The sequence below is a fragment of the Pinus tabuliformis genome, chromosome Q, assembly GCF_031772625.1.
Source record: "Pinus tabuliformis cultivar Carrire ecotype Pingquan chromosome Q, CPIR1, whole genome shotgun sequence".
NCBI classification, from domain to species: Eukaryota; Viridiplantae; Streptophyta; class Pinopsida; order Pinales; family Pinaceae; genus Pinus; species Pinus tabuliformis.
In genome coordinates, this window is record NC_142296.1 from 998,440,637 (window position 1) to 998,455,213 (window position 14,577).

Sequence of the window (14,577 nt, forward strand, 5' to 3'; positions counted from 1 at the left end):
TGTTCGAAGAACTATACCAACAATTTATTACAATATATTCTTAGCTAACGTGGAGAAGTATTTGAACACTTGTTTAAACTTTATTATAACTAGTACTTCAGTCATTCCTTTTAAACATGGCTACAATAGACAATATCCCTGCTTTCAATGTTGTGCTGGCAGTGGTGATTCATCATGGATTGCTTTTGGCATTTCTGGTAACAATTGAAATTGATTTACAAGATAGTCAGTGATATTGATTTACAGGATAGCTAGTCTCACTGATTATTTCTCTATCCACCCTCTGTTCATGCTCAATCTACCTCAGTTACTTGAGATGGAAAAATGAATATAATTTCCACATTACAACCCAGATTCAAGTCCATGTTAAAGGTACGTTCAACACTTTTAGAAGATTTTTCAGCTCTAGACATATAATCTTGACACGAGAATTCTAGCTGAATAGTAGTCATGTTTTTGCTGTAGAAACATAAACAACCTTGCTTTCTGCATAGTACTTGAGTGGCATTCTTCTATAGTCGTCCTCCAGTGGTCATCCATTTTGTTTCTATCAATAGGTATTACCTCCGTTTGACCTGAATCACCTTTCATCCATGTTTAGAGGTGAAACTGCTGCACTCACAGATAAAGGGAGTACTCCCATACAGCCGCTGAATGCAGTTGAATAATCAGATATTTGAGGACATGCATGCAATTTATATAGATGTACCTCCTTTGTTCTCTCAATAGCTATTCATGAAACTTGATACTTTTAAGGCTACAATTTTTACTTGATGCCATAGGCTTTACTGCAGTCCTCAAATCCATCTGCTCAAGTTAAGCATCAAGTGCTTTCACTGTACCCTGATTTTGCTCAGTAGGGGAGTCATAGTATAACAGCTCCCATTCATTGCTGTTTGCTAAAGTTGTAGGGCTTAGAAATTTGAATTACACATATATCAACAGAATTGAGCAATAGGAGGGACTGATTGGGTCTTGTCACTCATCCATATACATTTGCAACCCTAGGATAATTTTTTTTCTCCTATGTTGCAGCTTGCCAGCCAGCAGCCCTACCATGGTCCACAGGTAGCCAGCCTTTAACGCCTCTCATTTGTTCTCTAGTCACTGTGTCCATTGATCTAGCCTGCTCATCTGATGAAAGAGGGTCACTTATTGTTAGGTACTTTAACCATTCTTGCATTCAAGTGCTTTCATTTAATTTTTGAGGCATTCTAGTATGGATCACAGGTTGAAATTGGATTATCGACCGCTATTGGTTGTGTACTTGTTCCCTTACTTCATCTTGGTGGTTATCATGTGTCCCTAGTCCAGTGTGACCTTAGGGTCTTTTTTTCACTGTCTAGGAGTTGGCACAAATAGGAGGCTTTGATGATCGTAGCACTCCATGTTATCCATTCCAAGGTTACTTGGTGGCGGGAAGCGACATTTTCAAAAGCTCCCGGTTTGGAAGAATTGGGAGCGAATTTTTATATAATATATATTTTTATATATTTTGATGCATATATGTCAACAAAAGCATGTAGAATGATGAATTATATATAAAATAATATCCCTTTGCAAGGAAAAAACCTCTTTGGCTTAAGGACACACTACAAGACGCTGAGAAACATGCTGCTGCTCGTGGAACTTTTAGGGAAAGCAAGAAACCATGCATGTACCAAGCATATGTTGTTGCTATGAGCAACATGATTCAAGCTGAACCTCATGCCTTTGAATAAGCCATGAAGGAACAAGTCTGGGAGGATGCTATGGCTGAAAAATACAAGTCAATCACGAAGAAAACGTATGGGATGTTGTGCTGAGACCAAAAGGGAAATTTGTGGTGACTTTGAAATGGCTCTTCAAAATCAGGCATGTGGCTGATGGAAGCATCGAAAAATACAAGACAAGGTTCGTAGCCCGTGGATTTTCCCAAAAAGAGGAGAGAACATATACGATGATATATTTGCTCCTGTGGCCCAATATACAACCATTCGTTTGATAATAGCCCTTGCTGCAAGTCACGGATGGACTCTTCATGAAATGGATGTGAAAGCTGCTTTCTTACATGGTTTGTTGCAAGAAGAAGTGTATGTTGAACAACCTCCAGGATTTGAAGTTCATGACAGTAAGACCCATGTATGCCGATTGAAGAAAGCTCGCTATGCATTGAAGCAAGCCCCATGTACTTGGTATGCTTGCATCGACAGTGACTTGATGAAGCTGGGATTTACAAGGAGCAGCGCTGATCCAAACTTGTACTTCAAAACAATCCAAGTTATGCCTCTCATTTTTGTATTATATGTTGATTACTTATAATTGACATGTGCAGAGCCTCTCATTCTAGAATGTAAGAGGGAGTTGGCTTCCGAAATTGAGATGAAAGACCTTGGTTTGATGCACTATTTCTTGGGACTAGAAGTATGGCAAAAGTCGGGTGAGATTTTCCTCTCACAAGGAAAAGGTGTTGTAAAATTACTGGAAAGATTTGGCATGGTTGAGTGCAAGTCTTTGCTTACACCTATGGAGATGAATTTCAAGAAGCTATGTGGAGAGGCTGCCGAACCGGACCTAGCAAACCCTTATTAGTATAGACAACTAGTTAGTGCTTTTTATGTTCTTCGTGAACACTTGCCTCAATATATGCTTTGCAGCTAGCACTTTGAGATAGTTTATGATCGATCCTCACCATGTACATTGGGTCGCTGCCAAGCATGTATTGAGATATCTACATGGGACTATTAACCTTGTATTGAGATATGTCGATGGAGATGTTAGACTACATGGATATACAAATGCAGATTGGTCTAGTAGTGTTGTCGACAGGAAGAGTACTTCCAGATGCTATTTTAGTCTAGGATCCGCCATGATATCGTGGATGAGTAGGAAGAAAAAATCCGTAGCCCTTGGCATTGTTGAGGCCAATTATATTGCAGCCAGCCTGGCGAGTTGTGAAGCAGTGTGGTTGAGGAAGCTCTTTGGAGCAGTGTTGCACGAAGCACCCCCCCCGGATCGAAGCTCCGAAGCGCGTCCCGTACGGAAGCGCCTAGGAAGCTTCATCGGAAGCGGCGCTTCGGCATTTTAAGACGCTTCCTGGAATTTCCGAAGCGCCGGCCGGAAGCGCCGCTTCCATGCCTCCGAAGCGCGCTTCGTACGGCGCTTCGGGCCTCCGAAGCGCGGCGATTCGGAGCAGGAAGCGGCCGCTTCGCGCACGCTTCCGTACGCTTCGGCGAAAAGGGGCGCGCCCAAGGGAAAAAAAACACTCTTTTTTTAATTTTTTTTTTAAGTTATGTTCACTCAACATTAAGGGGGTGGGTTAGGGTGAGGTTAGAGTGAGGTTAAGGTGAGGAATGAAAAGAATAAAGCCCCCATTCATTCCTCATTTTCTCACTTTGAGTTTATGAGAGTTGGAGAAGAGAAGAGAGGAGAGGAGAAGAGAAGAGAGGAAAGGAGAGGAGAAGAGAGGAGAGCTTGGAGGAGTGAAGAAGGAGGAGCTAGGAGAAGGAGGAGGAGCTTGGAGCAAGAGCTTGGAGGACTTCATCTACAAGAGCTAAAGAGGTAAGTTCAAACCCCAAACTCCCTTGTTTTTTTGACAATTTTTTTGTATTTTTCTCCTCCCTCTCCTACTCTTTCCCATTGTTTCTACTTGCTCCTTTATTTACAGGTTGTCCACCACCTATATCCATATTCCAAGATGGTGTTCTTTTGGCTTCTATGTATCATTCCACTCTTGGTTTTAATGATGGCAAAGGTGAGGAATAGAAGGGAAGAAACAGAAGAGGACAGTGGTGATGGTCATAATAGGAGTGACCCAATGTATGATGAGGAGGAAGGGTTTGAAGAGGAAGGGGATGAACCTGAAGGGGACACTGAAACACAAGATGGGAAAGCTACATCAACACCCTTGTGGAACTATGTGACCAAACTTGATGGGGGAAAGGGTGGTGGATCTTACAAATTTGTGTGCCCTCATGGTTGTCATGGAGGAAAACCATATTGTGGTTCATATACCCGTCTGAGAAGGCATCTTTGTGGGGTGCTGGACAGTGATGAAAAAAAGGGTCCTGTGGGGGTACAAATTTGCCCAAACATTTCAACTGAAGAAAGAAGAAAATACATCCAAATAGAGATGGCTGCACAACAAAAAAACAAGAAACAAAAAACTCATTCTGAATCAAGTGCAACCTCTAAATTTGGTAGTTTCTCATCTCCTCATGGTACTTCTGCAAGCTCTGGAGGTAGAAGAACAATAGGGGATTTCCTTAATGTTGCTGGGAGGGATGATGTGGATGGAAAGATAGTCCGTTTTCTTTGTGCTTGCGGTGTACCATTCAATGTGCTTCGCTCTCCCTATTGGCATGAAATGGTAAAGGCCATCAATGAAGCCCCAAAAGGATACAAGGCCCCCAACTATGAGAAAGCTAGAACAATGTTATTAGAAAGAGAAAAAGCTAAGGTTCAAAGAGCTTTGACACGTTTTACAAATGAGTGGGTAGATTCTGGGGTATCCATTGTATCAGATGGGTGGACAAATATTAGAAACCAACATTTGATAAATGTTCTTGGTGTTTCTTCTAGTGGTGCAGTATTTATTGCATGTCATGACTCCTCCTCCATCACTGCATCTGCACAAAACATTGCAGATCTCCTATTGAAATCAAGCAAAGATGTTGGTCCGAATAATGTGGTTCAAGTGATCACAGATAATGCAGCAAATTGTAAGGCAGCAGGAAAAATTATTGAGCGTACTCATCCACACATCTTTTGGTCTGGGTGCCTGGTTCACACATTGAACCTTTTGATGCATGATATTGTGAAACACAAAGAATGTGGGTGGATTGTTGAGGTTTACAGGAGAGGGAAGCAGCTCATTAAATTCATCACAGGGCATACAAGGGTAAACTACTTCTATGGCACTTACTCCAAGTTGCAATTGCTTAAAATTGCAAAGACAAGATTTGCTAGTTATTACCTCACCTTTAGGCGGCTAGTGAAGGTGAGACAAGCTTTAACTAATCTGGTGTGTGCTGAAACATGGGATGAAATTAACACTGACATAGATGGTGCTAATGCAGTCAAGGACACTGTTCTTGACAGTTACTTTTGGGGACAAGTTAAATATGTTTTGCAATTCACCAAACCAATTTATTACATGATCAAGTTTGCAGATTCAGATCGACCAGTAATTGGGGAGGTGTATGAGCAAATGGATAGCATGTTGGGGCAGATTAAAGACATTGTTGAGCCTAGAGATACCACCTTGTACAATTATATTCGTGTAGAGGTGGAAAACCGATGGGAAATGCTAAATGTTCCATTGCATGCATTAGCATATGTTTTGACACCTAAATACAATCATCCATCATGGCTTTCAACACCAGCACCTGGGAGGGGGGAAGCAGGAGAAAACCACACCAAGATCAAGAGGTTCACAAAAAATATATGGCTGCATTGAGTAAATTAATCCCTGATGAGGAGGAGGCTGCATTGGTACGGAGACAGGTGAGCAACTATACGCTCAACACTGGTCCATTTGGGAGCATGCATGCAATTAAAGATCGAGAGACTTTTTCTGCTCTTGAGTGGTGGAACATGCATGGAGGGGGTACTCCACTTCTACAGAGTTTGGCATTGCGGGTGCTATCACAGGTGGTAAACACTTCTTCTGCAGAGAGGTGTTGGAGCTCTTATTCTTTCATCCACAGTGTTAAAAGGAACAGGTTGAATTTAGACCGGGTAGAGAGCTTGGTTTATGTTCATTACAACTTGCGATTGTTGTCCCATTACTGTGAAGATGCAAAGTCTAATAAAGACTTGTTGATTTGGGACAAGAATCCAGAGGAGCCCAATTTGGAGGATGGAGTGTTGCGACTAGAGCAATTAGAGGATGCTCTTATCCAGGTATGTCCATTGTGGTATGAATTTTCCAATTTTCCCTTATAAAGAATTTCTCTAATTCATGTTTTTAATTTTTTTGTTAACTAGTGTTTTTTTTTTGCATGATTTTTTTGAGCGATTCTAGGATGATGATGACCGTGTTGATATGCCACCACCCCCACCCCCATCTGGTCCCTTGGTTCCTAGGTTCCATGGTTCAACACCAACAGCAGGGGGTTCTTCTTCATCAGTTTCAGTGCCACGACTTCCACAGGCACCATCTTCTTCATTGCCACCACGTGGAGGCCCGCCACCACGTTCTATTCGTGGTGGAAGGAGGAGAGATTAGTAGATATATTCACAATCTACTACTTTTTGTCATAGATTACTCATTAGACTTGTAGACTTGTGAATTTGAATTTTGAACCTTTTTGGCTTGGCGGTGACCAAGTGACATATTTTGTAAACATTATTATTTGAATTTTGGACATGACAAATGTTGACAGTTGCTCACTTGCTAGATAAATCATAATATGCTCTATGTTTTATGTTTTATAATATGCTTAAATGTTTTATGTTTTATAATATGCTTAAAAATTTGATGTATGTTTGTAATAGCTAGAATATAGATGATTGTTGTACATACTAGTAACTACAATGGAATCATGGATGCCATATCTATCTTGATTTATGCAAAAATATGCATGTTTTCATGTCTTTTACAATTAATTTGGTATTTGGGATGTTTGTTTTGAGTATAAATGCAAAAAAATATATATATATATATATATATATATATATATATATATATATATATATATATATAGCAGACGCTTCTGCGGACGCTTCGCTTCCTAGATTTTTGGAAAATGACGCTTCGACGTCCCCGCTTCCAAAAAACGCTTCCGCTTCGCTCCCGCTTCGTGCAACATTGCTTTGGAGAGCTATTTGAGCAGGTCTTGGACACAACAATTATCTATTGCGACAACAAGAGTGGGATTTGTTTGTCAAAGAATCCTGTGTTCCACGACAAGTCCAAGCATATAGAGATTAAATATCATTACATCTGTGACATGGTGCAGAGAGGAGCCGTGAGACTCCTCCACATTTCGATAGATGAGCAGATAGCCGATATCCTAACCATGGCTTTGCCTAAAGGGAAGCTCTTGGTCTTCAGAGCTTGGACTAGTTGAGATGACCCTTTTGAATAAGGGTCTAGGCTGATTGAGAACATTGTGTAGTGCTCTTCTGGTGTGGAATGGAGCTATAGGGCTCTTGGGGATGAGAGACCTCTGACTGATAGAATGTTGAGACCTGTGTTCTCCCCTAGACAAAGTATGCCCTAGTTAGCGTCCTACACACTTGTGGGATAACCTCGCCCATCTGGCCAATGGGTTGATGAACTTCGGATAGAGTGTGATCCCTACCCCTTGTAGTAGGTGGATCTCACCCAAATTGGTGGAGGCAAGTGTTCTACCATCTAACTGTTTAGGGTTAAGATGGATGATCAGGGACAATAGGGTAGAGTGTGATCCTTACCTCCGGTAAGTTGATCTCACCTATTGTTAGGGACTTTGGGATAGAGTGTGATCCCCATGCATTGGGGTAGGTTGGTTTTGCCCATTGTATTTGGTTCTGGTTGGTAGCCATGGCTCCCCGATGACGATGCTGATGTTGATGATTTCAGGTGGTAGTAGAGTCTCCCCGATGGTGATAGAGACACGATGGTAGTTGGAGCTCCCTTGTAGCAATTCTTCTTCTTTAGATTCGAGAATGTTCAACATGAGATGAGCAGAGACAAGCAGAGATGAGCAGGGATGTACATGACATGATGATGAGATACATATGATGATCACATGATTCAGTTGGAATTTCTCCCAAGCTGAGAGGGAATGTTAATTTGGTAGCTCAATGACCAATTCCAACCATTGCATTGAATTCCTCGTTTCGATAGGACCAAAATTGACTTTTGAAGCACTCAATTCAGATAAGGAAAAGTGGATTTTTGAGATCAAGCCCACAAATACAAAATTGTCAAGGTCAACCTTGGGTCAAATGGCATATCTCAAGGATAAGATGGCACCCCTCAAGTTGCATATAAATACAAGTTGAGTCCTCATTTGGCACCTCATCAACTCACAACATATCTTCTCTCTCCTCATTCTATTGGTTCGTACAACTTCGAATTGCAGGGTATCTCTCACATGTGCGAAGGACAAAAGTTATTTTTGATTGGGCCGAAATACAGGACTGTTTTTGGGCGTTGACTAGCGTTGACCAAGGATTGTTTGACCATTTTTGACTGTGTTTTTGAGTGGAATATCTCTGTTTCTCTAGGCCGCATTGGAGGGCACAAAGACCGAGGCAATATGAGCAATTTGACTAGCGTTGACCGAGTTTGACTGGTTGTTTTGGAACTGTTTTGGGTTGATTTTGACTAGCATTATAGTACACATTTATTGTTGCCTTGACCAAGCTCTTTTGGAAGGTTGACCATTGACTTTGTGGACTGGTTAGGGATGACTTCACTACTATTGACTTTGACAAAATTATATTTGACTTTTGTTGACTCTCTTTGCTGTCTCTAATTTGACAAATAGCATGACATTTTTACTTGACTAGATATTGGATATTGGCTAGTGAAAGTTTGACTTTGACACTTGCATGTTGAACTCTCTGCTAAACATTTGAAGACAATCTAATAGAAGAAGATTTGCAAAAGGTTTACCCCCTTGTGGGGTTTTCCCTTGATCATTGACCAAATATTGGGTCTCTTGTCTCTTGGTTGTCTTTCATTGGGCATTTGAATAATTGTTCTATCTACTATTGCTCTGTTGTCATTGGTTAAATTGAAGAAGTGGAAATTGTTAAATTGGATGCTATTGGATATTGTTGAAGTAATAGTTGCAACATAAAACAATTGATGAAAAATTAACATGGTATTAGAGTTGAGGTGAAGACAAGCCCAAGAGACATAGAGCAAGAGCATCCATCTTCTAAGCAACTAATTGAAAGGGGAAAATCTTTTGGTAAAAATGTCTACCTCTTATTTCAAGGATAATGAAAAGCTAGCTGACTCATTTGGCTTTGCAGCATGGAAGACCAAGATCAATGTCACTTTAGATGAGTATGATGTCTTGGAGTACGTGGAAGGAAAGATCTCACCACCACTTGAAAATGCTCCTCAAGCTGCCAAATCCAAGTATAAGAAAGGTGAGATTAAAGCTAAGAAGATTATTATTGATTCTTTAAGAGATCATCTACTTGTTTATATTTCATCCTTGAAGACTTCCAAAGAAATGTACGATAAGATTGTTGGCATGTATGAAGTGAACAATTTGAGCCACATAATGGAATTGAAAAATCAACTCAAGGAGTCTAAGTTGCATAAGGGAGAAACTGTGCAATCATTCTTCATAAGAATCACTGAGATCAGGGACCAACTCTAGACTGCTCAAGAAATTATACTTGATAGGGAATTGGTGATGACTACACTTAGTGGTCTTCCTTCTTCATGGGACATGTTCATTACTTCTATCAACAATAGGGAAAGGATCCCTTCTTTTGATGAGCTACTTTCTCTATGCAATCAAGAGGAATGATTGATGATATCTAGAGCAGTGTTGCACGAAGCGCCCCCCCCCCCCCCCCCACGTTCCAAGCCCGAGCGCTTCCCGTACGGAAGCGCCTAGGAAGCTTGGCCGGAAGCGGCGCTTCCGAATTCGGAAGTGCCGCTTCGGCTTTTTTAGCTGCTTCCTGGAAATTTGGAAGCGCTGTACGGAAGCGCCGAAGCGCGCTTCGTACGGCGCTTCGGGCGTCGGAAGCGTGGCGCTTCGGAGGAGAAGCGTACGCTTCCAGAAAAGCTTCCGGAAAAGCGTTTAGAAAATCGTTTTTTTTTTTTTTTTTCAATTTTTGTTTTAATTTTAGGTGAGTTTGCTTGTTGGGGGTGGGTCCACCTTGGGTTAGGGTGACGAATGAAGGCAAAAAAAAATATAAATATAGCAGATGCTCCCTCATGGTAATGTTAAATTCTTAAAGTAAAAGTGACATTCTACTTTATTTTTCATTTTCATCCTTTTACTTAAATTTTTAACATTACCATGAAATGACTCAGGATGTTTGAGAGTGGTTCCAGCCTCATTGGACTTCATATGGAGAAAATAGAATTTCATATCCTATTCAAAATTCAGCAGACTTAACAGTTTTCAGGAATTCAGGATCAATGGGATTGTGGCATTTCATTAGATTATATCAAGTATGAAGGTATGCGATTAGCATTTAATCAAGAGCACCAAGCCCTATATGTACCCTAGTGTTGGTGGTGTTAATGGTTGAACTCCTTTGTCATGCGGCACACCCTTAGCAAAAAATTACCTTTCAATCAAGTCAAAATCATCGATCAAACATGTTAAGCTTTTTCTACCATATTTTAAGTCTTGAATTAGGTAGTTTGATCAAAATTCGGCAATGTTGACTAATATCCCTAGACAATCAAGGTAGAGGCAAAGGCTAGACAAGAGGAGAAGAATCTAGATTCTAGATCATTAATGTACAATGGATGTTATATCTATCTTGATTTATGCAAAAATATGCATGTTTTCATGTCTTCTACAATTAATTTGGTATTTGGGATGTTTGTTTTGAGTATAAATGCAAAAAAATATAAATATAAATATATATATATATATATATATATATATATATAGTAGGCGCTTCCGCGGACGCTTCGCTTCCTAGATTTTTGGAAAATGACGCTTCGGCGTCCCGCTTCCAAAAAACGCTTCCGCTTTGCTTCCGCTTCGTGCAACATTGATCTAGAGGGAGAATTCAAAGGCCAAATGAAGGAGAGCCCATTGCCTTCGTTGCTCAAGGGAAGAAGAAGAATGTGAAGAAAGGAAAGGGAAAGCCATCTAAATCAAGAAGACCTCCTCAATCCAATCAAGATTCCAAGGATTCAAGAAGGCGAGATAGAGATGTTGAATGCTACAATTGTCATCGAAAGGGTCACTATGCTCGAGATTGTCCCGAAAAGAAAGATGCTCCAAGAAGAAACTCTTCAAGGTCCTACAACAATCATGGCTTCAACAACAACAGGTCGTATGAAAGAAGAGATGGAAGGAGAAATGAAAGAAGAAGAAGAGACTCTCCTGATGATCATGAAGATAACTATCGTCCACCAAAGAGGTCAAGGAACTCCAAGTATGAAAGTAATGCTACTAATCAATTTGAATATATTCTTATTTCCGCATTATCTAGTTCATCTCCTCTGGATACTTGGGATAATTGGGTGGTTGATAATGGGGCCTCTCATCACTTCTTTGGATATAGGGAGGTTCTCTATAATTTGGTAGAGAAGGAGACCGAACTGAAGATTATTCTTGGTGACAACACCACTCATCTTGTAAAGGGCTTTGGTTCTGTCAAATTTCATTTGGAATCTGGGGAATCTGTTTTGCTTAATTATGTGATGTATGTGCCTGGATTGAAGAAGAATTTGGTATCGATATCTGCTTTGGAGGATAAAGGAATGAGGGTTGCATTCATCAAAAGAAAAGTACTTACATGGCCTGTTGGATTGTATATGAGAAATGCCTTCACATTGGGATCTAGGTTTGAAGGACTCTATAGTGTCATTGGGAGACCCCTTCTAGCTATGGTCCCTAATACAAATCATCAAAGCGAGATGTGGCACCAAAGACTGACCCATCTACATTTTGATGCTCTTCCAAAATTGAAGAAGTTGGTCTCTGAGATTCCCGATGTTCAAGCTCAACATTATGCAATATGCCTTGGGTGTGCCAGTGGAAAGAAGACAAGGGGACCATTCCCCTCTAGCGAAAACAAGACAAAAGACATCCTTCATCTCATTCATTTTGATATATGTGGTCCAATGCCCATACATTCACTTGGGGGTCATCTCTATTACATCACCTTCATCAACGATTTCTCAAGGAAGACATGGATATATTATTTGAAGCACAAGGATGAAGCATTCGAAATATTCAAGGAGTTCAAGGCTTTGGTTGAAAATCATACAGGGAAGAAAATAAAGATCTTCAAGTCTGACAACGACGGAGAATACATCTCAAATGAATTTATAGACTTTTGCAAGAAGGAAGGAATTAAGAAGGAGACTATTATGCCCTACACTCTCGAAAAAAATGGAGTGGTTGAGAGAAAGAACAGGTCCATTGTGGAAGTTGCTCGAGCCATGCTCCATGATCAAAAGCTGCCTAAGTTCCTTTGGGTTGAAGCAACAAACACAACGATATATGTTCAAAACAAGTTGCCTCATCAAGATTTGGACAACAAGACTCCTGAGGAAGTATTCATAAGTGTCAAGTCTGATATTGGTCATCTCCGGACTTTTCGCTGCCTCGTATACTTCCATGTGCCAAAGGACAAAAGAAACAAACTAGAAGCCACATGAGAAAAGTTGGATATAGTGAAGATTCTAAAGCATTTAGAATATATATATTCTGGTCAAAGGAAGGTTGAAATCAACAAGGATGTAACATTTGATGAGGATACTGCCCTTAGAAAAGCAAGAGACCTTCCTCTGCCTCCTCCTCCTGAAAACAAGAGTGATGATATGGATTTTCTAGAGGGCCCTTATGTTCCTGAATCTGAGAAGGACATAATTGATGATACCATGGAGCCTATGGACACCTTGGATCCTCCTCCATGTGACCCCCCTGCAAGGAAAGTACCTCTTTGGCTTAAGGACACACTACAAGATGCTGAGAAACATGCTGCTGCTCGTGGAACTTTCAGGGAAAGCAAGAAGTCATGCATGTACCAAGCATATGTTGTTGCTATGAGCAACATGATTCAAGCTGAGCCTCATGCATGAAGGAACAAGTCTAGAAGAATGCTATGGTTGAAGAATACAAGTCAACCATGAAGAACACGTATGGGATGTTGTGCTGAGACCAAAAGGGAAATTTGTGGTGACTTCGAAATGGCTCTTCAAAATCAGGCATGGGGCTGATGGAAGCATCGAAAAATACAAGGCAAGGTTCGTAGCTCGTGGATTCTCCCAAAAAGAGGGAGAAGATTACGATGATATATTTGCTCCTATGGCCCAATATACAACCATTCGTTTGATAGTAACCCTTGCTGCAAGTCACGGATGGACTCTTCATCAAATGGATGTGAAGATTGCTTTCTTACATGGTTTGCTGCAAGAAGAAGTGTATGTTGAACAACCTCCAGGACTTGAAGTTCATGACAAGAAGACCCATGTATGCTGGTTGAAGAAAGCTCTCTATGGATCGAAGCAAGCCCCACATGCTTGGTATGCTAGCATCGACGGTTACTTGATGAAGCTGGGATTTACAAGGAGCAGTGCTGATCCAAACTTGTACTTCAAAACAATCCAAGGTATGCCTCTCATCTTGGTATTATATGTTGATGACTTATAATTGACATGTGTAGAGCCTCTCATTCTAGAATATAAGAGGGAGTTGGCTTCCGAATTCGAGATGAAAGACCTTGGTTTGATGCACTATTTCCTGGGACTAGAAGTATGGCAAAAGTCGGGTGAGATTTTCCTCTCACAAGGAAAATATGTTATAAAATTACTTGAAAGATTTGGCATGGTTGAGTGCAAGTCCTTGCTTACATCTATGGAGATGAATTTCAAGAAGCTATGTGGAGAGGCTGTCGAACTGGACCTAGCAAACCCTTCTTAGTATAGACAACTGGTTGGTGCTTTGATGTTCTTGGTGAACACTCGCCCCAATATATGCTTTGCAGCTAGCACTTTGAGCCAGTTTATGACCGAGCCTCACCTGTACACTGGGTCGCTGCCAAGCATGTATTGAGATATCTACATGGGACTATTAACGTTGTATTGAGATATGTTGCAGGAGATGTTAAACTACATGGATATACAAATGCAGATTGGGCTGGTAGTGTTGTTGACAGGAAGAGTACTTCCAGATGCTGTTTTAGTCTGGAATCCGCCATGATATTGTGGATGAGCAGGAAGCAGAAATCCGTAGCCCTTGGCACTATTGAGGGCAAGTATATTACAGCCAACCTGGCGAGTTGTGAAGTAGTTTGGTCTAGGAAGCTCTTTGAAGAGCTATTTGAGCAGGTCTTGGACACAACAATTATCTATTGCGACAACAAGAGTGGATTTGTTTGTCAAAGAATCCTGTGTTCCACAACAAGTCCACGCATATAGAGATTAGATATCATTACATCCGTGACATGGTGCAGAGAGGAGCCGTGAAACTCCTCCACATTTCGATAGATGAGTAGATAGCTGATATCCTAACCAAGACTTTGCCGAAAGGGAAGTTCTTGGTCTTCAGAGCTTGGACTAGTTGAGATGACCCTTTTGAATAAGGGTCTAGGCTGATCAAGAACACTTAGTAGTGCTCTTTCCCCTTGGTTGAGCTCCCAGGGTGTAGAATGGAGCTATAGGGCTCCTAGGGATGAGAGACCTTTGACTGATAGGATGTTGAGACCTATGTTCTCCCCTAGTCAGAGTATGCCCCAGTTAGCGTCTTGCCCACTTTGTGGGATAGCCTCTCCCATCTGGCCAATGGGTTGAGGGCCCGTGGATAGAGTGCTCAGTGTAGGTGGATCTCTCCCAAATTGGTGGATGCAAGTGTTCTACCATCTAACTGTTTAGGGTTAAGATGGATGATCAAGGACAATTGGGTAGAGTGTGATCCTTACCTCCGGTAAGTTGATCTCACCTATTGT

At 41.1% G+C, this 14,577-nt stretch overlaps 2 protein-coding genes across 3 annotated transcripts in view; both read left to right on the forward strand.

Moving 5' to 3' along the window:
* The window catches only part of LOC149222830 (mannosylglycoprotein endo-beta-mannosidase-like), a 218,849-nt gene that overhangs the window by 2,304 nt on the left and 201,968 nt on the right, over positions 1 to 14,577 (forward strand). The gene's annotated exons all lie outside the window — the stretch shown is intronic.
* LOC149222831 (uncharacterized) lies at positions 5,398 to 6,392 on the forward strand. The gene is made up of 2 exons (XM_089383180.1): positions 5,398 to 5,883; positions 6,005 to 6,392. The coding sequence occupies exons 1-2, from the start codon at positions 5,425 to 5,427 to the stop codon at positions 6,206 to 6,208; spliced, it is 663 nt and encodes a 220-aa protein (XP_089239306.1). The 5' UTR covers positions 5,398 to 5,424; the 3' UTR covers positions 6,209 to 6,392.